The sequence below is a fragment of the Dreissena polymorpha genome, chromosome 4 (genome assembly GCF_020536995.1).
Source record: "Dreissena polymorpha isolate Duluth1 chromosome 4, UMN_Dpol_1.0, whole genome shotgun sequence".
NCBI lineage: Eukaryota > Metazoa > Mollusca > Bivalvia > Myida > Dreissenidae > Dreissena > Dreissena polymorpha.
The window spans coordinates 111,020,519-111,046,193 of NC_068358.1; the positions used below are offsets into that span (position 1 = coordinate 111,020,519).

The 25,675-nt window shown below is 36.8% G+C and overlaps 2 protein-coding genes and 1 long non-coding RNA gene across 3 annotated transcripts in view; all 3 read left to right on the forward strand.

Moving 5' to 3' along the window:
* The window catches only part of LOC127878699 (sushi, von Willebrand factor type A, EGF and pentraxin domain-containing protein 1-like), a 32,129-nt gene extending 20,404 nt beyond the window's left edge, over positions 1-11,725 (forward strand). Inside the window, exons 20-27 of the mRNA XM_052425229.1 lie at positions 1,495-1,668; positions 1,964-2,131; positions 2,930-3,097; positions 3,339-3,500; positions 5,593-5,760; positions 7,012-7,176; positions 8,627-8,750; positions 11,638-11,725. Of these exons, the coding sequence (XP_052281189.1) occupies positions 1,495-1,668; positions 1,964-2,131; positions 2,930-3,097; positions 3,339-3,500; positions 5,593-5,760; positions 7,012-7,176; positions 8,627-8,750; positions 11,638-11,725 (1,217 nt within the window). The remainder of the gene's footprint in view (positions 1-1,494; positions 1,669-1,963; positions 2,132-2,929; positions 3,098-3,338; positions 3,501-5,592; positions 5,761-7,011; positions 7,177-8,626; positions 8,751-11,637) is intronic.
* LOC127879355 (CUB and sushi domain-containing protein 3-like) overlaps positions 11,656-25,675 on the forward strand; it is an 83,028-nt gene continuing 69,008 nt past the window's right edge. Inside the window, exons 1-9 of the mRNA XM_052426130.1 lie at positions 11,656-11,809; positions 13,226-13,393; positions 13,576-13,743; positions 15,546-15,707; positions 16,129-16,296; positions 17,915-18,082; positions 18,948-19,115; positions 21,600-21,761; positions 23,993-24,160. Coding sequence (XP_052282090.1) covers positions 11,788-11,809; positions 13,226-13,393; positions 13,576-13,743; positions 15,546-15,707; positions 16,129-16,296; positions 17,915-18,082; positions 18,948-19,115; positions 21,600-21,761; positions 23,993-24,160 — 1,354 coding nt within the window. The 5' untranslated portion in view covers positions 11,656-11,787. The remainder of the gene's footprint in view (positions 11,810-13,225; positions 13,394-13,575; positions 13,744-15,545; positions 15,708-16,128; positions 16,297-17,914; positions 18,083-18,947; positions 19,116-21,599; positions 21,762-23,992; positions 24,161-25,675) is intronic.
* On the forward strand, positions 16,618-17,096 carry LOC127879364 (uncharacterized). Its single transcript, XR_008049031.1, has 2 exons — positions 16,618-16,876; positions 17,022-17,096. It is a non-coding gene; the product is annotated as an uncharacterized LOC127879364 (long non-coding RNA).

A 25,675-nucleotide genomic window follows, 5' to 3' on the forward strand; every position in this document is an offset into this window, starting at 1 on the left:
AGTGGAATTTCTCATGTAACCATCATACCACAGTACTGAAAGTCACAGCGGTGTAATTACTGTTTGTCTGCCTTAACCCTTTCCCACGTAGATACTTATTTTGACGCATCTGTAGTCCCATTGAAAGTGACATTTAATTAAATAACTTTCTTACTTCAAGTTTTAAAGGCTTCATTTCCAAGCCTTAGGTACTAATGAGCAGCAAACTGCATAAAACCTTAACAGACTGGGAGTTACTCACAGGCTGTTCTTTTTTATGCTGGTTGCAAAAGCCATTTTCACTGCTTCTTATGGGGGAAGGGTTAAGTGATGTTAAGTTCAAAGATTCGCAGTCAACTTGCCATTTGGAGACTTCAGTGTAAAAAAATAGACTCGAAACAAAAATATCTTACTTCTGAGTTTTGATACATGCATGTTATTTTGCTAATGTGGTAAGCACACTGTTCTTTATATAAATAATGATGTAATTTGAGGTGTCAACTGTCAAGTGAGACTCAACAATAAAGAATAATTAAAACATTACCAGTTTAAAGAATATTCTTTATATTTTGACTAAGACTTGAGTAAAAATACTGGCCCTGGTTTGATCCTCACTCACAGAGTATTCCCAGGATTTGTGTTAACACTTTGCATGCTGGGTAATTTGTCTTCTGCTAAAATGTCGTCTGCTGAATTTCTAAAATTTGCATTTTCTTGGATTTTTTTCAAAGAATACTATCAGAATTGCAAACAGTTTGGATCCTGATGAGACGCCATGTTCTGTGGCGTCTCATCTGGATCCAAACTGTTTGCAAAGGCCTTCAAATTTCGGTTCCCGCACTGAAAGGGTTAACACTTTCCCACTCAGAAGCAAAGTAAAAATGTCTATGTGCAAGCAGCATAAAACCAGAACAGCCTGAGAGTAACTTCCAGTCTGTTCAGGTTTTATGCTGTTTGCTGCTTATCAATATCTAAGGGTTGGAAATGAAACCTTAAAAACTTGAATACAGTAAGAATGGTCTTTAATTATATTTAACTTTCTAAGGGACTACAAATGCGTAAAAAACGTATCTAAGTGGTAAAGCATTAAGCTTTTAAAACACATCAAGTACAGATTAGTTTAAACCTATTTATTTTAGCTCCATTGCATTGAAAGACTCAGGCTTATTGAAACGCTCTCGAGTCCGTTTCCTGGGCCTAGAACCAGTACTTGGTGTTTTGGGGGAGATCTAAAGAACGCTCGCACAGTACAGATCTTCAGAGTGCCTGTAAAAGACCAAGACTTTATATGTTTCAAGCTAAAATAAATAGGCTTAAACTAAACAGAATTGGTTTCCCATGTCGTGTATGTTCAGTTTGATATGAAGCAATGAACATTTGTTGTATCAATTTTCAGTATTCTTACAATGATAATATTTTCTTATCAAACAAGACTTTACATGACAAAATAGAGATTATTAATGCCATTGCATTTGCTGATACATTGTGATTATTTGAAAAACAATATTTTTTTAGGTAAATGTCAATCTCTGAGCACCCCTACAAATGGAAATATCTCCTTGGTAACAAATGGGTCAGTTACCATGGCAACAGTTTCGTGTGGTTTGGGCTACACGTTGTCAGGACATGTAAATATGGAGTGTGGAGCCCAGGGACAATGGACATACAATGTATCATCATTCTTATGTGGTCAGTGAAGTGTAAAATACTTAATTGTATGTCCATAAGAAATATTTTTTCTTGATTTATTAAGTTATTACTTATTCTACAAAGATAGTTTTATGATTTGACATCAATGTTATTGTCTCACTATATTTTTTAAGCGCATGAGGTAAAATTTGGTAACAAAGAAACTCCTTTGCAGTTTTGTATGTTAAAAAACACACACAACGGTAATAGTATACATAAATGTAACATCAAACATGCCGTGTTGAAAGTATATGGTATTCATTATGAATGGTACTATGATTTCTTGTTTTTACAGTGACGTGTGGTGCTCTAACAAGTCCACCTAATGGAGCAATGTTCATGACAACAAATGGTAGCGTTACCATGGCAGCCTTCAACTGCAGCCTAGGTTACTCTTTAGCAGGGTGGAGTAGCTCCGTTTGTGGTGAGGATGGGACTTGGACACACCCAGAACCAACTTGTGGTAGGCAACTTAAACAGTTTAGCCTAATTCTGGGAAAAATGGGCATTTTGCATGTGTGTAAAGTGTCATCCCAGATTAGCCTGTGCAGGCCACACAGGCTAATCAAGGATGACACTTTCAACCTAAACTAGTTTTACATTAAGAAAGAAAAATCTTCCTTGAATCAAAAAATGACATTAAAGCAAAAAGTGAAGCATAAAAGCTATCAACACAAGCTAATCTGGAACGACACTAGGCACTTGAATTAAGCCCAATTTTCTCACAACAAGGCTAATTTTATTAGGTAATAGGCTTTACCAATCCAAAAGTTGCCCTGTTCAGTAAGTTTTTGTAGCTCATAAACTGTCCTATATATGCCGAAATAAAAAAAAGGTCTTATTTTACCATATACGGCCAGTGAAGCTCAAGACTAGCCTGCGTATTAAGCACAGTCTGGTCAGAAGGTACTCTGTCTGCTCATGAGACTGCAAAACTTAGCGTGAATTTATAGCAAACAGGGTAGCTCCTGACCAGAAGAATATGGCCTAAGACTCATTTTTGCATGAGACGTCTCATATATCAGTTGCATTGTGGACTGTTGATGTTTTGTTATATGCTTTCTGATTGCAATATAAGACATGACTATTCATTAAATACTGCAGTGTATATTGATTTGTTGTATGACAGGCATACTCTTTTTTAAGATGCAACTATATCGATATATTATATGGTGAAAATAAGTGCAAAATGCATCATGTATTATAAACTCTGCATTTCTTTAAAAAGCAAAATTAATTTGGTATTTAATGGTATTGACAGTTCCCTGTGCCCCGGTTACCACGGTTACAAGCAGTTCTTCCAGTCTCCTCGCTTCTGGTCTGGTGACAAGTGTGCAGTACACGTGCACTAGCGGCTACCAACTCATTGGGGCTCCCACCCTGCTGTGTAGATCTGACGGAACATGGAATGATTCTGCTCCATCTTGCGGTATGCATGAGTTTTCTTAAAAGTTACCTGGATATGCAGTTGAAAGTTACTTAATCATTTTGTTATTGCTTTGTTTCTAAGGTGTTTTGTTTGTAAATGAAGAAAGTTCCAGACATACATATTAGATAATATGACACACTGTTGTTTTTTTTACTTCAATGAAGTTAAACTTATTTTTTTTAACTATAAAAGGACGCATAGTTAAACAATTATTGTATCATCTTTATATAATTTTCTTTAGTTTGTGCACCACCACTGTCACTGATAAATGGGAACTATACAATCAGCCCAGATGGTATAACCTTGACCTACTACTGTGACCTTGACTACAGCATGCAAGGTCAGGCTGTGAGGTCATGTGGTACTGATGGCTCAGGATGGAGTGGCGCACCACCGACATGCAGTAAGTAGGAACTTGTAGAGCCACGTTCTAGGAATACTGGACTTAATGCGTGTGCGTTACGTGCCATCCCATATTAGCATTTGCAGTTCCCACAGCCTAATCAGAGACAACATTTTCTGCTTGTTTTACTTTTGTGTGTGTACAGGAGGTCTCTCCTAAATACAAATTCAGTCTTATCGGAAAGTATCATCTCTGATAAGCCTGTACAGTTTGCACATACTTATATCGGACAAAAACTTATGCACATGCATTAACCCTTTCAGCGCTGGAACCGAATTTTAAAGGCCTTTGCAAACAGTTTGGATCCATATGAGAAGCCACAGAACGTGGCGTCTCATCAGGATCCAAACTGTTTGCTATTCTGATAGTATTCTTTGAAAAAAAAAACGAAGAAAATGCTAATTTAAGAAAATCAGCAGTCAACATTTTAGCAGACAACAAATTTCCCAGCATGCAAAGGGTTAAGCTCAATTTTCCCAGAACGCTGTGCGTACAATTTCAGTCTAGAAGTTGGTGCTTCAGTTCCATCAAGAAATGACAATAATATGCAACTTGTTTATTTGATGGTGTAAGCAATGTGAATAAAGCATGTGTGAACATCTGCCAACATATTTAAGCATATAAGAATTTCAATATGCCCCCCTTCGAAGAAGAGGGAGTATATTGTTTTGCTTGATGTCTGTCGGGGGGTCTGTCTGTAGGCCAGTTGGTTTACGATCAATAACTAGTGAACAGATTGACCCATTGGCTTGATATTTCCCATGTGCATTGGCCTTTGCCAGTAGATGACCCCTATTGAAATTGGGGTGACTAGGTCAAAGGTCAAGGTAACTGTCACACTTAGAGTGAAAATTGTTTCTGATCAATAACTTGTGATTGACCAATTGGCTTTATATTTCCAATGTGCATTAGCCTTTGTCAGTAGATGACACATATTGAAATTGGAGTCACTAGGTCAAAGGTCAAAGTAACTGTCACACTATGTGGGAAATTGTTTCTGATCAATAACTCGTCAACTGATTCCCCAATTGGCTTGATACTTCCCATGTGAATTGGCCTTTGTGAGATGACCCCTTTTGAAATTGGTGTCACTAGGAGATCAAAGTCACTGTCACAATAAGTGTAAAATTTGTTTCTCAACGAATTCACCGATTGGCTTGATACTTCACATGTATATTGGCCTTGGACATTAGATGACCCCTATTGAAATTGAAACTTCTTTAATTGGCTAAGACACACTAATATGATAAGATTAACGCTTATGGCCGTTTTTGTTGCAAAAAAATGATGTGTCAAGGCCCTGTTTTTATGCTCCCCTAAAATTTTTTTTGGGGGGGGGGAGCATAAAGTCGCCGCTTCGTCTGTCTGTGCGTGTGTCTGTCTGTCCACGCACAATTTTTGTCCGGTCTATTTCTCAGCAATAAATGACTGGAATTCAATTCAACTTTATGGGAAGCTTCACTACCAAGAGGAGATGTGCATATTATCATCTGGTTCTGGTTGGATGATTTTTTACAGAGTTATGGCCCTTTGAAATTTCTATAAACTGTACATATAGTGCAATTCTTGTCCGGGCTATTTCTCCCCAACTACTGACTGGAATTCAATGAAGCTTTATGGGAAGCTTAACTACCTTGAGGATATGCGCATGTCATTTAAGGTTCTGGTTAGATGATTTATTTAGAGAATTATGGCCCTTTGAAATTTTTTTAAGTTGCTAAACCATCCATCGTATTATTTTGTCCAAAGTTATGCCCCTCAAGACGTTTCCTTTTATCTGAATATATAGTGCAATATTGTGACAAAAAAACCTTTGGGGATTATCACCCGTCTCCGACAGTTTATTGTTTTATGGGGGGGAGGCATTTGTCTCCGACAGTAGAGCTCTTGTTTTCATTAGAAATTACACAGCTTTATAATTTACGAATCAAATTTCTACACCTGCATGCACGAGAGGTTTCGTATTAAAATCGAAGCTTGATTTATAAGCCTTTAATACACTTAATCTTTTCATATTCAATAATTTCTAACTGAATAGTTTTAATTACCTTAACTTAAACATTATTCAGTTTCCTGTATTAAAACATTGCAGAAAAGTGTTCCAGCTTGCCTTCAGTGCAGAATGGCAATGTTACTATGACAACCAATGGGCAGGCATCCATGGTGCAGTTCACATGTGCAAATGGGTACAGCATTGTGGGACAGTATGCTGGCACATGTGCTTCCATTGGCACATGGAATATATCCACACCCTCATGTGGTAGGCAACATTTTACTATCAGTTCATCTGTTTTGAGTCATGTGTTTTCAACAATTACTATGTGAACACTCACATATCAGATTTGTGGCTCATCACAAAACTTGCCAAGTTTGAAAATGGTTCGCATCAATTTAAAAACATGGGGTGTATTGTTTCTTCTTTGTCTTTATCGAAACCTTGTAAATGCACTTAACGTCATATTTATTGCCAAATGTTCCAAAAACTTGCTTAAGATATTTGTTCTAATGAAATCTTGACTGATTTGGCTGCCAGGGTAAGGGAAGTTGTCCTTACATGTCTAAAGTTGAAAGATCTGAACATTCCAAAGTCACATTTTTTTACCCAATCATCAAAATATTTATTTTGTTAATATCTCAGCAAAATTAAAACAAGTCCTTTGAAAACTATGTCCACAAAAGAGTGGGTTTTTTATGCCCCTGAAGGGTGTCATATAGTTTTTTAACTGTCTGTCAGTCCGTCCGTCAGTCCGTCCGTCCGTCCGAAAACTTTAACATTGGTCATAACTTTTGCAATATTGAAGATAGCAACTTGATATTTGGCTTGCATGTGTATCTCATGTGGCTGCACATTTTGAGTGGTCAAAGGTTAAGGTTATCCTTCAAAGTCAAAGGTAAAATATATGGCTTCAAAGCAGCGGAGAAGGGGGCATTGTGTTTCTGACAAACACATCTCTTGTTTTGTCTTGTATTGCTATTGGGAATGCTTGTGAACACTACCTGTTAAGAACAGTTTAGTTACTTTGAGTCTCAGGTAAGCAGCTTTTTTTTGCCCTTTTACTTTGTGTCTTTAGACTCAAGAGGTGTGTTCTTAGTTCAGCAGGAGGGTGTTAGCTGGTGGTATCACACTATTAATTCTGCTCAATAAGTCAACAATAATTTGATAAACTTCAATAAAGCTTGGAAGTTTGTATGGGTGGGGACGCAGTCAGTGTTTAAAAAAATGCAGAAGAATGTTTCTTTTTAACTCAATTATTAGTGGAGCAGTTGCAGTATGTCATTCTGAAGACCAATTTGTTATATTTGTGTTTATGTGAATATATATGTTGGAATAAAAATTTAAGAACTTATTTCAAATTGAGTGAGTAAAATGACTATGCTTTGGATGGATAAATGTTATTTAATATTTTGTATTATTATCACACTCACTTAACTGAGTCCATTATGAAACTTCTAGTTGATCTATTCTTCTTTCAAGCAAGAGACACCTAATTTTTCATGTTTTCTCTGACAGTTGAGTGCCCAGCCCTATCACAGATTATCAATGGAGATGTTGTCATGACAACCAATGGCACCATCACCTTGGCAACCTATAACTGTCTGACTGGTTACACACTCACTGGTGACAGGACACGGCAGTGTGTGGCTGGACTTTGGTCTGGTTCACAACCGCAGTGTTGTAAGTAGTTTGAACCAGTTGTTATAGACAAGTAAAAGCGTATTTCTTGTCTTAAATTTTCTAATGAATGATTATTATGCCCCCCTTCGAAGAAGAGGGGGTATATTGCTCTGCACATGTCGGTCTGTCGGTCTGTCGGTCCGTCCACCAGGTGGTTTCCGGATGATAACTCAAGAACGCTTAGGTCTAGGATCATGAAACTTCATAGGTATATTGATCATGACTTGCAGATGACCCCTATTAATTTTGAGGTCGCTGGGTCAAAGGTCAAGGTCACTGTGACCCGAAATAGTAAAATGGTTTCCGGATGATAATTCAAGAACGCTTATGCCTAGGATCATGAAACTTGATAGGTAGATTGATCATGACTCGCAGATGACCCCTATTGATTTTCAGGTCACTAGGTCAAAGGTCTAGGTCACGGTGACCTGAAATAGTAAAATGGCTTCCGGATGATAACTCAAGAACGCTTATGCCTAGGATCATGAAACTTGATAGGTAGATTGACCATGACTCGCAGATGACCCCTATTGATTTTGAGGTCACTAGGTCAAAGGTCAAGGTCACGGTGACCCAAAATATTAAAATGGTTTCCGGATGATAACTCAAGAATGCTTATGCCTAGGATCATGAAACTTCATAGGTAGATTGATCATGACTCGCAGATGACCCCTATTGATTTTCAGTTCACAAGGTCAACAGTCAAGGTCACAGTGACCCGAAATAGTAAAATGGTTTCCGGATGATAACTCAAGAACGCTTATGCCTAGGATCATGAAACTTGATAGGTAGTTTGATCATGACTGGCAGATGATTACTATTGATTTTCTGGTCACTAGGTCAAAGGTCAAGGTCACAGTGACCCGAAATACTAAAATGGTTTCCGGATGATAACTCAAGAATGCTTATGCCTAGGATCATGAAACTTCATAAGTACATTGATCATGACTGGCAGATGACCCCTATTGATTTTTAGGTCACTAGGTCAAAGGTCAAGGTCACAGTGACAAAAAACATATTTACAAAATGGCTGTCACTACAACTGAGAGCCCATATGGGGACATGCATGTTTTACAAACAGCCCTTGTTATTATTTATTTTGGTAAGAAATCATAATATAATCTACTTGTAATGAACATTACACTAATCTTGTTGATGATTTAGCTGGAAAAATTATAGTATATTTAATTCATCAAGAGAAAAGAACACCGTAATAACATTGTTTTGGTACTGAGGTCTTTAAAGTTAATTTTATTTACTTAAAATATTATAAAAGTGGTTACTGCCTTGCCTTCTGTAATTAATCAGGTGAGGATAGGAAAAACAATTATTAATCTGGGAATTTTGCCTGACAATACACAATTACATTATAATACAAAAATTAAAATGAACCTTTGTATGACTTGTGTTTCTCATACAAGTCATACAAAGTAAATCTTTTCTATGTCAGTATGTACTCCCCCCTCATTCTTTGCCAATGGGGAGTACAGCAGCGATGGTTCTGTGATCTCCTACACATGCCATGCCCGCTACAGTCTCAATGGTTCCCAGACTCGTGTCTGTCAGCAGGACGGGTTGGGCTGGAGTGGGAGCCAGCCTACATGTGGTATGTAACATGCACAAGTTGATTCTTGATAGTTTGTTGTAAATTGACTTCTTTTTTTAGTCTATTTGCTTTGGCACATTGACTATTGTCAACTGCAAATCAAAAAGAGGTTTCAACGGTTTAGTGTAAAAATGTGATAATATGCCCGGATGTAGTAGGATTTTGGGCAGACGAAATAGATAAGATAATTAAAATTGAATTTTCAAATTCTTGCAATTGTTCACTTTGAAACTTGTTTTCGAAGATTTTCTTTTAAACATTTTATAAAACCTTTTTTTTTTCGAAATTTTGTAAGACCATTTTTAGTGAAAAAACGTTTTTTGAAAATAAACCAAATTTCGTTTCGAAAAACAATTATTTTTATTGGCAAAAGCTAGATAACGTTTACCAGAGGTGGCAATGTGATAGTCAATATGGCAACGTCCATGCAGTGGCAGGTATTTTTCGCCGTTTTATACCCTTTATTACTTGTAATTTTTAAAATATAATTGAATAATTTGAATGTTGATTAAGAACTTCTGAGCATGTGCTCCAAAATACAGCGTGAATGTAATATTTTGTGAATGTAACAAAGTCAGTAAATATAACAACAAAAACAACAACAAAACAACAACAACAATGTATTGTTCCTATCTGCTTAAACGAAAGTGAAGCAATCGTAACAGTATAATGAATTGTAACAAACAAAACAAGAAAAACAAAGATATAACTTTGACCTAAGCTTCCGAATGAAAAAGTTGTTCAGTCTTGTAAATAGAAATGATGCCATGATAACATTAGCTGTAACAAGATAATAAATAAATGTTAAGCCCTGAGTCAGAAATAACATTTACATCCGGGCATTTACTTGCTCGCAAAATACCAAGCTCCCTTGATACATATTCATGATTTTCCGATTATAAAGGATGGTTTGCAATATTTTACCACTTCTTGTTTCATTTATTGTCCCCTACCGGTGAAACGGAAGGGGACTTATGGTTTGCGCTCTGTTCGTCAGTCAGTCTGTTAGTCTGTCAGTCAGTCAGTCTGTCTGTCAAGTTTAAAAGTTCTGCATATTTTTTCATGAAACTTGAAACATTGATAGATGGCAATATGGAGATTATGCACGTCATTTCATCTTGTTCCTATGTCAAGAATTCTGGTTGCTATTGCAACAAATATATATACATATATACATATATATATATATAAATATATATATATATATATATATATATATATATATATATATATATATATATATATATATATATATATATATATATATATATATATACATATATAAATTACTGACAATGGTGGAGTTTCACCGGTAGGGGACCATATTGCCTGACAATCTCTTGTTTGTACTTATTCTATAAAAACTTTTCAGGTTTGCTGTAAATGTTTGAAATTATTTTTTAAGATTATTAAGTGAACTTTCTGTACGCATTGGTACCTTTCATAATGATTTATTATTGTGTGATATCAATGGTATTATGATACTGCCACCCCTTGTGACTATATTGGAGTAATTCTTGGCCGGCTGTCTGTCCCTCAGTCTGCAGTCATGGATTGAAGGTTTGCAAAATTATTTTGCTCAAATGATAATCTTTGGCTACTATTGAGGTCAAGGTCAAGCTTTGAGGTTGAAGGTAAAAGCACAGCACTTTATTTGTAAAATAGGGCTTGTCTCTTTAAAACTTAACTATTTTTGAGGTTAAAAAAAATAGCTTGGTACAAATGTTCACCTACATGAGATGTGAGTGTGATGGGCCCAATAACTGTATGAACATCTTCAAGGTCAAGCTTTGAGGTGAAATGTCAAAATACAGCACTTTATTGTCCAAATAAGGCTTTTCCGCTGTATAACTTAAAAACGTTCAAGGGTTTAACATAACTTGCCACAAATGTTCACCTGTAAGAGAAAATGTCTAGCTACTTTCAAGGTCCAGGTCAGAGATAGGGGTCAGAGGTTAACACACAGTGCTTTATTTTTCCAAAGTGGGCTTGCCTGCTTATAACTTGATCCTGTATATAAGAATTAAAATACATTGTGGCTTTAATGTTCACCTATATAAGACGATGTGTAATGTAAAAAGAACCATGTGTCTACCTTCAAGGTCAATGCCAGATTTTAACTTCAATAAACAGAACACCGCATTGTATTGTCAAGAAAAGGCTAATAGCTTAATAACCTCCTTGAGCATAAAAGGATTTAACATTATTAATGAACTCATATGTGATGGTATTTGTGTGCAAGAAGTATATTGATGCCTTTAAGGTCAACATTAAATGTTGAGGTAAAAACTTTGACTATTTATTCCAATTCCAAATAAATTACATTATTAAATCAAATCAGCTGTTTGAGCTGATACAGACATGTATAAGTTGCAGGACCAGAAAAATACAAATTAATGTTTAATATGAACAAATCAACAAAACAAATGGGGAAGTTTTTCATGTGATAACTTAACATTTGTTGAAGGCTGTACAAATTGTTTTCTATTTTGTTTTATAGTTTAGGTATTTTATGCGAAAACAAAAATTTCTGTTCTTGGAGCAAACTGGCTGGAAATAGTCCTTTATTTGTTATGATAGAGATCACTTAAAGTGAAAACCACGATAAGAGAGTTGCAGTAAAAAATGTATCATGGATTTTTAAGACTGTATGTCTTTATCTGTATCGGTATGTAGGGGTATTAATTAATACCTGATTAGCCTGTGTGGACTGCACAGGCTAGTCTGTGATAACACTTATTGTGAGTGAAAGCTTAGTTAATGTACGTATTTTCATTTAATAACATGATGCATAGATGGTGGTCTAGTACTTTACCATTTACTTACTCACTTGTATGGTATTTGTTTCTTTGCAGTGACTTGTGGAACCCTCACACCCCCGGCAGGTGGTTCAATCAACATCAGCTCAACCAGCCTGCTGTCGGTGGCCAAGGTGACGTGTGACCTGGGCTATACCATGTCAGGGGCTGGGTCGCTCACCTGTGGTGCAGACAGGCTCCTGGGACATGGCTGTACCCTCATGTGGGGGTGAGTCTAACTGAGCCTTGTTTTGGAGTTTTATGCATGTGCCTAATATGTTGTCCCAGATTAGCCTGTGCAGTCCACATAGGCTAATCTGGGATGACACTTTCCGCTCTTACGGAATTTTTGGTTTGAAGGAAGTCTCTTCTTAACAAAAATCTAGTTTAGACAGAAAGTGTTGTCCCTGATTAGCCTGTGTGGACTGGTCAGGCTAGTCTGGGAAGACACCTTACACACATGCAATAAGCCCCTTTTTTATCCCAAACAAGGCTCAACTGTGCAAAGCCACATCAAAAAAATATTAGTGAAGACTGTTCATGTTGAAACATTGTGTTTCCAGCCATTGTTTTAGAATTTTAGAATGTTATGTTTTGATTGCTGAAAAGTTTTAGTTGCTTGGCTTTCTATTACGTTTAGTTATAGTTACAACCATAAGTAACAAAGTAACATTTAGCATTTTGTAGATTTTAACAAGGGTTGCATTTTCGATAGCAGTTATGTTGAAAGATTTGCTAACTGGAAACACAATTACCAAATCAAACAATCACTGTTCATTTAGTACTGTAGCTTTTCTAATATGTGTGATAGAAGTTATATTGTGCATGTTATGCTTTTATCTGAATTATCACAATAAATGTATAGATCTGTTGAATTATGTACACAAGTTTTAGGTAATATTTTACCTTTACACTGATTAACTCCTGTATTGATTGCACCCCAAAAGTGGCAAGTTAGTCAGCATACAGAGGATAGTGCAAGAATCAAGAGATAAACCCTTAACCCTTTACCACTTAGATTATTTTTACGAATTTGTAAAGTTACATTTAATTAAAGACCTTTCTTACGAGATTCAAGTTTTACAGGCTTCTTTCCAACCCTGAGATACAGCAAACAGCATAAAACCTGAACAGACTGAGAGTTACTAGCAGACTGTTCTGGTTTTATGCTGGTTGCAAAACCCATTTTCACTTTGCTTCTGAAACGGACAAAGAGCTTGTTTGAGGAATGTTCATATTTTCGGAGAAAAACACTCAGCATTGGAATATGGTATTTTGGGTTTCGAAAACAAGCAGCACTTGTCTTGTAATGTCATTTCAGCTTGTTTGCTACCAATCTGTTTCATCCTTTAATGAGCCTTGTTCTGAGGGAATGGGGCTTAATGCTTGTGCATAAAGTGTCGTCCCAGATTAGCCTGTGCAGTCTGCACAGGCTAATCAGAGACAACACTTTCTGCCTTTTCTGGATTTTAGCTAAGAAGAGTGCCTTTAAATCAAAATGCCATAAAATGGGAAAGTGTTGTCCCTGATAAGCCTGTGTGGATTGCAAAGGCTAATCTGGGACAACATTTTATGCACATGAGTTAAGCCTCCTTTCCCCAGAATGATGCTAAATTGTAATAATGATTACCGTAAATATTCCTAGTATCCTGTCCTGCCGTTGGACATCCAGATGGGGGCAGTGTAGTACTACAAACTGATGGGGCCACCACTTGGGCCGTCTATACCTGTGACCGCTACCGCACTCTGAAGGGTCAGAAAACACTCACATGTAGAAATGATGGAAACTGGGATTTTGTTCAGCCCACTTGTAGTGAGTAACGTTTATGATTGACTGAAATAGAGGTGTAGTTTTGTTTTATATAGTTTGCGCTTTTTGTCTCTTAGTTAAACTTAAAAAAAATATTTAAGAAGCACTTCCAAGTATGAAATCAATTTGCATAATTTAACTGATTTAAACAGCAATTTGATCACGCAATGTCACTCTGTTCCTAGCTGCCTGCCCAGTCCTGGTAGTACCAGACAGCGGTGCTATGGCTGTAACTAACAATGGCTCAAACAGTGTTGCTCATTTCGCCTGTGACCATGGTTACCATCTCCATGGCAATGTGACCTTGACATGCACTTCAACAGGCACGTGGGATGCTGAAGTACCAGTTTGCTGTAAGTTGATTTTTGCCCTATTTTGCGATAATTGTTCAAATGATGTTGCTGTTGGGTTTTTATTGTGTCTTGTTGTTTGAATTAAAACACCAAACTAATAATATGGAACTTTTCATATTTTTATATTTTCTTGAATTATATTAAGATACTAATCAGTGTTCTCTTTTCTATAAATACAAAATAATTTCTTTATTGAACACAATTTTTCTATGTGTTAGAAGAAATCTCAATTACAATTTATTACGGCCTCCTCTTTGTGATGTTTGTATGTATTAAGTACAACAATTGTGGCCTTAACTAGATTTTTCCTAAGAAAAGACTTTCTTTAAACAGTACAACAAAAGCAGACAGTCGCCCCAGATTAGCCTGTGCGGACTGCATATGACACTTTACCCACATGCATTAAACCCCATTTTCCCATAACAGGACAAAGCCACTAGCACTCATACTTGCACTAGTTCCGCAAAGAAACTTAACAATAGTAAAATGTCGAAATGGTATATTTTCATACAATCCCTTTATCACAAAAAATATGTTCATGCAAAATCCATGTGACTTGTATTTCATTGAGACTAAGAGTTTAGTCACAATCGATCACACACATATTGCAGTCTAAACATTCCCATATTACCCATATTACAGTGTGTGATCCACCTCTAAAACATCCCATATTACCCATCATTACAGTGTGTGATCCACCTCTAAACAATCCCATATTATCCACATTACAGTTTGTTATCTACCTCTAAGCAATCCCATATTACCCATATTACAGCATGTGATCCACACCTAAACAATCTCATATTACCCATATTGATGTGTGTGATCCATCTCTAAACAATCCCATATTACCCATATTACAGTGTGTGAGATTCACCTCTAAACAATCCCATATTACCCATATTACAGTGTGTGATCCACCTCTAAACAATCCATATTACCTATATTACAATGTGTAATCCACCAAAAACAATCCCATATAACCCATATTGCAGTGCGTAATTCACAAAAAAACAATCCAATATTACACATATTACAGTGTGTGATCCACCTCTAAACAATCCCATATTACCCATATTACAGTGTGTGTGATCCACCTCTAAACAATCTCATATTACCCATATTACAGTGTGTGTGATCCACCTCTAAACAATCCCATATTACCAATATTACAGTATGTAATCCACCTCTAAACAATCCCATATTACTCATATTACAGTGTGTTATCCACCTCTTAACAATCCCATATTACCCATATTACAGTGTGTATGTGATCCACCTATAAACAATCCCATATTACCCATATTATAGCTTGTGATCCACCTCTAAACAATCCCATGCTATCCATATTACAGTGTGTGTGATCCACCTCTAAACAATCCCATATTACCCATATTACAGTGTGTGTGATCCACCTCTAAACAATCCCATATTACCAATATTACAATGTGTGATCCACCTCTAAACAATCCCATATTACTCATATTACAGTGTGTGATCCACCTCTAAACAATCCCATATTACCCACATTACAGTGTGTGATCCACCTCTAAACAATCCCATATTACCCATATTACAGTGTTTGTGTGATCCACCTCTAAACAATCCATATTACCCATATTACAGCTTGTGATCCACCTCTAAGCAATCCCATGTTACCCATATTACAGTGTGTGATCCACACCTAAACAATCCCATATTACCCATATTACAGCTTGTGATTAACCTCTAAACAATCCCATATTACCCATATTACAGTGTGTGATCCACACCTTAACAATCCCATATTACCCATATTACAGTGTGTGATCCACCTGTCAGTCCGGCCAATGGGAATGTGGTTGTTGCTAGCGATGGTCTGTCAGCAGACTACACATGTCAGGCGGGGTTCAGCCTGTCTGGTGAAAGTCATGTGACTTGTGGGAGGGACTCCACTGGCTGGTCAGATGTAGCACTTACTTGTGGTATGTGTGTTAGTAGTAGTGTCATTTTGTTAACTATATCATACTTTTATTTTGAGAAATTACTTACTATATGGTCAAGGATAATATTCTTTGGTTCTGCAGTTCCAAGACTAATTGAGTTTGAGAAAGACTGATTGAAATTTTCAAAACAGTAGATATTCCAGAATTGTCCTTGGTCAGCATGAAAATCATAAAGAATATTATTTTACACTTTTGACATGTAATTCCCTTCTTGTAACTGTTACTTGAACAAATAATCAAAATATACTTAAACTTAATGAGCAGTATGGATCATATCTTGAGTGTTCTTTTTCTTTTAATGCAGTTCATGGTCTCTTAGACATTTCTAGGGAACAGTGCATACAATAACTTACAAAGTATAAAAATATATTTATGATTGTACAATATTCTTTTCTGCCAGTGACCTGCGGTTCCCCACCCTCTTTTACGAATGGCAGTGCTACCATAGCAACAAATGGGGTGATCTCTTCTCTGGAGTTCACATGCAAGCTGGGGACCAGTCTCAAAGGTCAAGCAGAGGTCACATGCAGACAGAACGGCACATGGGAGACAACTTTTCCAGAATGTGGTATGTTTGAGTTCACATTTTGGCTGTGCATGCCAAATTATTTAGAACGACATTAACCCATTTATTCCTATTGGACTCTCCCATTCTTCAAAATTGGATCAATTTATTTCCAAAAATAGGGATTTCTAGTATATTTTATTTCTATATTTATGCCCCCCTTCGAAGAAGAGGGGGTATATTGCTTTGCTCATGTCGGTCGGTCCGTCGGTCGGTAGGTCGGTCCGTCCACCAGGTGGTTGTCAGAAGATAACTCAAGAACGCTTGGGCCTAGGATCATGAAACTTCATAGGTACATTGATCATGACATGCAGATGACCCCCTATTGATTTTGAGGTCACTAGGTCAAAGGTCAAGGTCACGGTGACCCGAAATAGTAAAACGGTTTCCGGATGATAACTCAAGAACGCATATGCCTAGGATCATGAAACTTCATGGGTAGATTGATCATGACTTGCAGATGACCCCTATTGATTTTGAGGTCACTAGGTCAAAGGTCAAGGTCACGGTGACCCGAAATAGTAAAATGGTTTCCGGATGATAACTCAAGAACGCATACGCCTAGGATCATGAAACTTCATGGGTAGATTGATCATGACTCGCAGATGACGCCTATTGATTTTGAGGTCACTAGGTCAAAGGTCAAGGTCACGGTGACCCGAAATAGTAAAATGATTTTCGGATGATAATTCAAGAACGCATATGCCTAGGATCATGAAACTTTATAGGTAGATTGATCATGACTCGCAGATGACCCCTATTGATTTTTAGGTCACTAGGTCAAAGGTCAAGGTCACGGTGACCCGAAATAGTAAAATGATTTTCGGATGATAACTCAAGAACGCATATGCCTAGGATCATGAAACTTCATAGGTAGATTGATCATGACTCGCAGATGACCCCTATTGATTTTGAGGTCACAAGGTCAAAGGTCAAGGTCACGGTGACCCTGAAATAGTAAAATAATTTTCGAATGATAACTCAAGAACGCTTTTGCCTAGGATCATGACACTTCATAGGTACATTGATCGTGACTTGCAGATGACCCCTATTGATTTTCAGGTCACTAGGTCAAAGGTCAAGGTCACAGTGACAAAAGTCGTATTCACACAATGGCTGCCAGTACAACGGACAGCCCATATGGGGGCATGCATGTTTTACAAACAGCCCTTGTTAGAATATTTCTTACGAAAATTCCTTTAAGCAAACAGCGCAGACCCAGATGAGACGCCGCATCATCCGGCGTCTCATCTGGGTCTAAGCTGTTTGCCAAGGCCTTTTTTCTAGACACTAAGCATAAATGGGTTAAATTATCAAGTTTATATCACTGATTACCAACAATAACTTTGTATTCCATACTATTTTGGTTACCAGTATAATGGTGAACAAACCAAGCAAAACTTTATTACATTTTCAAATGTAAAACATTGTACATGTTTCAGTTGCAAGGTTAAAATGGTTGGTATATTAAAAAAATATATATTTCTGGTTGAAATAAGTATTTATAAAGATACTGTATAACTGTGGATTAATACAAAATGTGTGTGTAATACCATTCCAAAAATATATTGACAATGATAACAGAAACTCTAAAATAGCATCCGCAATCTTGTCATTTCAGTCACATGTTTGCCATTGAGTCCTGTTTCCAATGGCTCCATGCAGGCGAGCTCTAATGGACTGGCCACCATGTCTGCCTTCTCATGTGATGTTGGTTACACCTTGCTAGGAGACTCGATGATTTCCTGTCTGGAAAATGGAACCTGGACCAATACCCCACCCACTTGTGGTATTACTGGCATGATGTTTTATTAAAATTGGCGTTGTCTATCTGTCAGTCTTTCCTTCGTCAGTCCATCTGTTTGTCCATCGGTCACAATCTTATCAGGGCTATATCTCAGAAACTATATTAGATATCAACATGAAACTTGATGGGTTTATTGATATCAATAAGGAGAACTGCCATGCTTAAGAACAATAACCCTAAATGTTCTCAAATAGGAGTTATTACACGTTGTTTTTTTCTGTATGATTCATTATTTCCAGGGCTACATCTCAGATATGATACAAGACTTCAACATGAAAGTTCATGGGTCTATAGATATCAATGAGGAGAATAGCTTTGCACAAGATCAAAAACTCTACACTTTCTTAAATACAAGTTATTGCCCTTTGTTGTTTATGTATGATGTAAATTTTCAGGGCTATATCTCAGATACAATAAAAGATTTCTAGATGAAACTTCATGGGTGTATAGATATCTATGAGTATATTGCAACGCATTAAAACTATAACCTTTCAAATAATTCTTTCAAGATTATTCAGTATATCAAGAAATTGAGACCCATACATAAACAGGAATTTGGCAGGGAGATCAATTCAAAGATTCTGTTTGTTAACTCTAATTTTACCATCTTTGCATACACTTTTGCTTAAATATTCTTACTTATAATATGCCTATAATGAAAAACAAAAGACTAGAGATAAATTTTAATGTTTGCAATGATAAATAATTTCTTGTATCGACAGCTTCAAATCCCAGAAAATTTAACTATAGTTATAATGTACATGTATACAATTAATGATATACAAACCTTAAACAAACAAGTCATCATGACCATAACATAACTGTCATTGCCATGTATTTTCCCCAGTTCGGTGTTCTGACCTCTCACCCCTGGCCAGTGGATCCACGTCCAACTACTCAGACGGTGCTGCCACCTACAGGACCTTCTCCTGTTACCATGGCTACCATCTAGTGGGTTCTGGCACCTTGCAGTGCCTCAACAATGGTTCTTGGAATGGCTCCATTCCTGTTTGTGGTAGGGGATGTTTATACATTCGAATAGGAACTTTAAGAAGGGATTTGTTGGAGTCACTGTCAGTTGGTCAGTCAACCGCATAAACTGTTATATGATCCTTAATCTGGGAAAAAGGAGCGTAAAGTGTCGTACCAGATAAGCCTGCGCACTAAATACATGCTTATCAGAGAGGACACTTTTTGATTTATTGCATTTTTCGAGTAATCTCTTCTAAATGAATGATCCAGTCTAGGCGGTAAAGTGTTGTCCCTGATAAGCCTGCGCAGACTGCACAAGCTAATCTGGGATGACACTTTACGCTCAAGCAATAAGCCCAGTTATCTCAAAACATTCAACACTCATTTGCTTGTGGAGTGAAGTATTTACACATTTTGTAAGCAATTATATTGAATCTTCAGTTATGACTTTCGACACATTTTTCCCCCAGATTCTACATGCTCATGAGGTATATGCCCTTGACCTAGGTGACAAATTGGTGCTTAGGTCTAAGTCACAATTTTAACAAAGCTCTAGTTGTTACTGATAATTCAAATATTATTGCATAAACTCTATCTATAATGCCCTCTGGCCGGGTGCAGAAACTTGGCAAAATGAGGGCTTGAACGGAAGAAATCATGTATTAACAAGGCAATTCATGTGCCGTTTAAGCCCTGTTATGTGTTGTTCATATCCATAATCTAGTCCACACTCAGTTACTTCCCTTCTCCAGCCTTCGACGACTTTCCAAGCATAAATGGGGAACTGAATAAGCACCAGTTTCCTCATGCATGCAGGGATAATGGCAATGCCTATTTCAATCCACTTTTCAACTTATACCATCTGCACTCTCTTGACAACAGTTTTATTGTATTGGCAACGTCAATGAAGTTAAGGTTTTTTACTCAACACTTTTAAAAGACTATGCTGTAAATTTAAGTGATTATGTACCTTCAACGATCCTGCTGTAAATTCCAAAATTATTCCTCATTTCTTAATTTGCGCAGCTGCATTTCAACTTTGCATTAATCCACTGTTAAAACACATTTTAAATCGTAAACTGCCTATCCGAAGGGAAAGCCTCGTCATTTCGGATGATGACCGAGTGAGGCATATGTAAAACACAACCTTGAACTGTATTGAAATAATCGAATTATTTTGTCGATGTCGAATAAACAAAACATTGTTTTCAATGTTATTTTAATTTATTTTGGTATGTGTGATTTGTTTATGCAATAATAGCAAAAATACACATTTTCTCGGACATGATCATCTGCGGGCCCTCTCAAAATCCGTTCCTGCCCTCGTGCTGCGCACTCGGGCAGGAACGGATTTTTTTAGCGCCCGCAGATGATCATGCCCTCGAAAACGTGTATTATCCCTATAATGATGTTCACACATTTTGGCTGTGCTCTGTAAAAATGGGCAATCATGCATGTGCTGGAAGTGTCTGTCTAGATAAGCCTTTGTTTGCACAGGCCAATCAGGGATGACACTTTCCGCCAAAATGGATTTTTGCTAAGAAGAGACATTCTTTAAACAGAAAATATCATAAAAGCGGAAAGTGTCGTCCCTGTATACCCTGTGCGGACTTCACTGGCTAATGCACTGGGATGACACTTTATGCACATGCATTTAACCCCTTTTCACAGAGCATGGCCCATTTATATTAGTTAAATGAGTATGTTTTATTGTGAAACTATTCATTATGTTCTGATTTCTGAATCCAATCTTTTGATGATAGACTCTTGCTCTTCTATTTTTATTTACATAAAATCTGTTCGTTAATTTGTACATCACAAGACATAGCAGTTTATTTATGATGAAAAAACATTCAATAACACCCTTTCTTTTATACCTAAGGATAAATTATGACATTTCTGCAGTGAAATAACAGCAGTTAAAATAAACGAATTGTTATTTTCACCGGTGAAAATAACACATTTTCGGAACTTCTTTTTCTATTTTAAGAATATCATATCAAGATTTACTTCAAAATTTATATTTTTTTTTTATGATCACGAGTGAATTAAAAATGATATTCCATCGAATCCAACAAATTTTCTTTTTCTTTTAAGCTTTTTTCACTGTTTATGTACATTGTAAAAGAGTTTAACTGGAGAATTTCTCTGGTTTGACATCATTTTGTGTATTGAAATGTATTGAGGCACGCCACGCAAAAAAGGGTAACTTTTCAGCGAAAGGGAAACAGCTAGTAATTTTTTTGAAAAAGGGGCATAAAAAAACCCAGAAAATTTGTTCATGTCAGTGTAAGATCGTTTGTTATTTCACTAATGATCATAGAAAAATAATTGTTTCACTCGTGGCTGTGCCGCTCGTTAAAATATATTTTCTATGATCACTCTTATATTGATCAACGATTCATGTGAAATACATGTACTTTAATCATGACCTGCACCACTTAAGTTAAAAAATATTTAGTGGTTTGAACCACAAGTCTTACTGGAACATTGCCTGGTCATCAAATGTTATCGTGAACATTTTCAGTTTGTGATGAACCTCTTATTCCAACCAATGGTGCCTACCATTTGACCTCAGCAGGGTTCAAGGTTGGGTACAGCTGTGCTGTAGGCTACACTCTATCTGGTCCTGTTAGTAGAACCTGCGCACAGAACGGGACTGGATGGTCGGATGTGGACCCTGAGTGTGGTAAATATCCCAGCATTGTCTCTTTTACAAATTTGATTGTGTATGTATGCCAACATCAACATGTCAGGTAGTGCTGTGAAAACGTTTGTAAAGTTAACCCCATCCACAAAAACTCCTTTAATATGTGGGAGTTTTTATTTCTTATGCCCCTCTTCAAAGAAGAGGGGGTATATTGTTTTGCTCATGTTGGTCGGTCTGTCCGTTCACCAGATGGTTTCCGGATAATAACTCAAGAAAGCTTAGGCCTAGAATCATGAAACTTCATAGGTACATTGATCATGACTGGCAGATGAGCCCTATTGATTTTCAGGTCACTAGGTTAAAGGTCAAGGTCACAGTGACTCGAAATAGTAAAATGGTTTCCGGATGATAATTCAAAAATGCTTTGGCCTAGGATCATGAAACTTCAAAGGTACATTGATCATGACTGGCAGATGACCCCTATTGATTTTCAGGTCACTAGGTCAAAGGTCAAGGTCACAGTGACTCAAAATAGTAAAATTGTTTCCGGATGATAACACAAGAATGCTTACGCCTAGAATCATGAAACTTCATAGGTACATAGAATATGACTGGCAAATTACCTCTATTGATTTTCAGGTCACTAGGTCAAAGGTCAAGGTCACAGTGACTCAAACAGTAAAATGGTTTCCTGATGATAACTCAAGAATGCTTACGCCTAGGATCATGAAACTTCATAGGAACATTGATCATGACTGGCAGATGACCCCTTTTGATTTTCAGGTCACTAGGTCAAAGGTCAAGGTCACTGTGACAAAAACGTATTCACACAATGGCTGCCACTACAACTGACAGCCCATATGGGGGGCATGCATGTTTTACAAACAGCCCTTTTTTCAAGTTATTTTTGTCTCATGTGTGTTTACTCGGGCAAATGATGCAAGTGTTTCTTATTTTGTTGTTTTTAAAGTCTAAATATTGATGACCACACGGAAAATTGGATTTCAATATTTCCCTATAATACGACTTCTTTTTAAAATGTAATTAGTGACTCCATGATAACAGCCACTTGACAAGAAACATTAAAAAAACTTGTTTGTGAATAAGTTCTCAAATAGTTTCAAATCACTTTATAGATCACAGTGATTTATTTTCACTTGCTATCAATTATGATACAGTGAATCTTGTATTACTAGACCAATCAAACGAGTAACCAATAGCGGTCTCTTGATAAAATGGTCTTTAAAAACAATACCATTCTGGAAGAATGCAGACCTTCCATTTTAATTATGTAGGAATGTCTCCTTTTGCAACAATAATTCAACCTTTGTCATCAAATGGATCTAAATATATGGCATGAAAATTTGCCATTTTGTGTATGTTCACTTCATAAGTCGGGTCAAAATTACATAAAAATGGGCAAATAAATATCAGCGTAACTATCAAATTCATAGACTGATTCTTTGACACAACTGTCTTGTTTAACATTTAAATTATATCAAATAATCCAGATATTAGTGAAGTTACACATGTACCTTGCAATTTGATAACTAGTAATAATCCAACAAAACACTGTTGCCATTATTTACAATAAATGTGTTTAAGAATTTCGTCAACACAATCGTTAGTCATTTTTGGAATTGTACAGGACTTGGTATATAAGAACTACTCAGCATTAAACGGAAAAGCCGAGATAAATTTATTTCATGTTTCCAAGTTTAGGCCGAGTAATTACAACTGAACATGCATTAATCACGTTTACAATATCAGCGCATCTGTGCACTTAAACGTCCACCGTTGTTTTCTGTTAAAGATTCAAAAGGCGGACCTATGCCTGAGCTATTACTTGATCCTGGTTTTGCATGTTGATTTCTAGATAAAAGAAGCAAATTGTTCCGGCAAAAAAGTGTTGTTTTATGGCATTTTGAAAGGAAGTGGCTTTCCACTGATTATGTCAGACTCATCGGCAATCTAGTTTGTCCCTTAACAGTCAACACATTTTAAATTTTATCCCCAAGTGGTTGCTAAATCCAACATTTGGACATCAAAATACATGCAAATCAGTGGTCGCTGGTTGGGTAAGATAAAAGTTTCCTAATACAATATCAAAATATAGTGAAAAGACTTCCAATGGTCTCATTCACAAAATTAACTGTATTATATTTCCCATCAACATTATCAGAGACTTGTTTTCAATATCATAGATATTGTTTGATTTGTCAATATTATTTGAACGTCTTACTAAAGCTCAATTTTGTCCTGGTCTGCAGTGACTTGTGCTGCTCAGCCCTCTGTTGCCGCGGGCAACAGTACCTTGGTAACCAATGGTTACTCCACCCAGGCAGTGTACATGTGTGGGCAGGGATACACACTGAAGGGGACCCAAGTGTTGACCTGCAACTCCTCTGGACTCTGGGACATGGGGCCTCCTCTATGTGGTCAGTATGATAAATTATTTAAATTGAGCTACGTTATGAGAAAACTGATCATAATGTTTGTGCGAAAAGTTCCTTCCAAGAGTAGCCTGTTAAGTCCGCATAGGCTAAACAAGGACTACGAACTCAGTTTTTAAGGAATATTTTGTTTAAAGAAAGTCTCTTGAAGAAAATACAGTTAAGGGGAAAGTGTTGTGGCTGTTTAGGAAACAACTCTTTACATACATGCATCAACCCTTTCCCACACGGAAGGTAAGTAAAAATGGCTATGCGCAAACAGCATGAAACCAGAACAGCCTGCAAGTATCTCGCAGTCTGTTCAGGTTATATGCTGTTTGCTGCTTATCAGTATCTAAGGGTTGAAAATAAAGCGTTTAAAACAAGAACATAGTAAGAAAGGTTTTTATTAAATTCAACTTTCTACGAGACTACGAAATTTAATGCGTCATATCTAAGTGGTAAAGGGTCTAAATACGTATCTAAGCGGTAAAGGGTCGAAATACGTATCTAAGAGGTAAAGGGTAAAAATACGTTGCCAAGTGGTAAAGGGTTAAACCCCTTTTTCTCAGAGCAAGGCTCTATTTAAATTTCATCACTTTTGAGCCTATTTTTAGCTCATCTATTTTCTGAAAAAAAATTATGAGCTTTTGTCATCACCTTGGCGTCGGCGTCCAGTTAAGGTTTGTGTTTAGGTACACTTTTCTCATAAAGTATCAATGCTATTGCATTCAAACTTGGTACACTTACTTACTATCATGAGGGGACTAGGGCAGGCAAAGTTAGATAATTCTGGCTAGCATTTTGACAGAATTATGTGCCCTTTTTATACTTAGAAAATTGAAAATTTTAGTTAAGTTTTGTGTTTAGGTCCATTTTATTCCTTAAGTATCAAAGCTATTGCTTTCATACTTGCAACACTTACTAACTATCATAAGGGGACTGTGCAGGAAAAGTTATGTAACTCTGACTGGCATTTTGACAGAATTATGTGCCCTTTTTATACTTAGAAAATTGAAAATTTGGATTAGTTTTGTGTTTAGGTCCACTTTTTTCCTAAAGTATCAAAGCCATTGCTTTCATACTTGCAACACTTACTAACTATCGTAAGGGGACTGTGCAGGCAAAGTTATGTAACTCTGACTGGCATTTTGATGGAATTATGTGCCCTTTTTATACTTAGAAAATTGAAAATTTGGTTAAGTTTTGTGTTTAGGTCCACTTTTTTTCTAAAGTATCAAAGCTATTGCTTTCATACTTGCAACACTTACTAGCTATCGTAAGGGGACTGTGCAGGCAAAGTTATGTAACTCTGACTGGCATTTTGACAGAATTATGTGCCCTTTTTGTACTTAGAAAATTGAAAATTTGGTTAAGTTTTGTGTTTAAGTCCACTTTTTTCCTAAAGTATCAAAGCAATTGCTTTCATACTTGCAACACTTACTAACTATCGTAAGGGGACTGTGCAGGCAAAGTTATGTAACTCTGAGAGGCATTTTGACGGAATTATGGGCCCTTTAT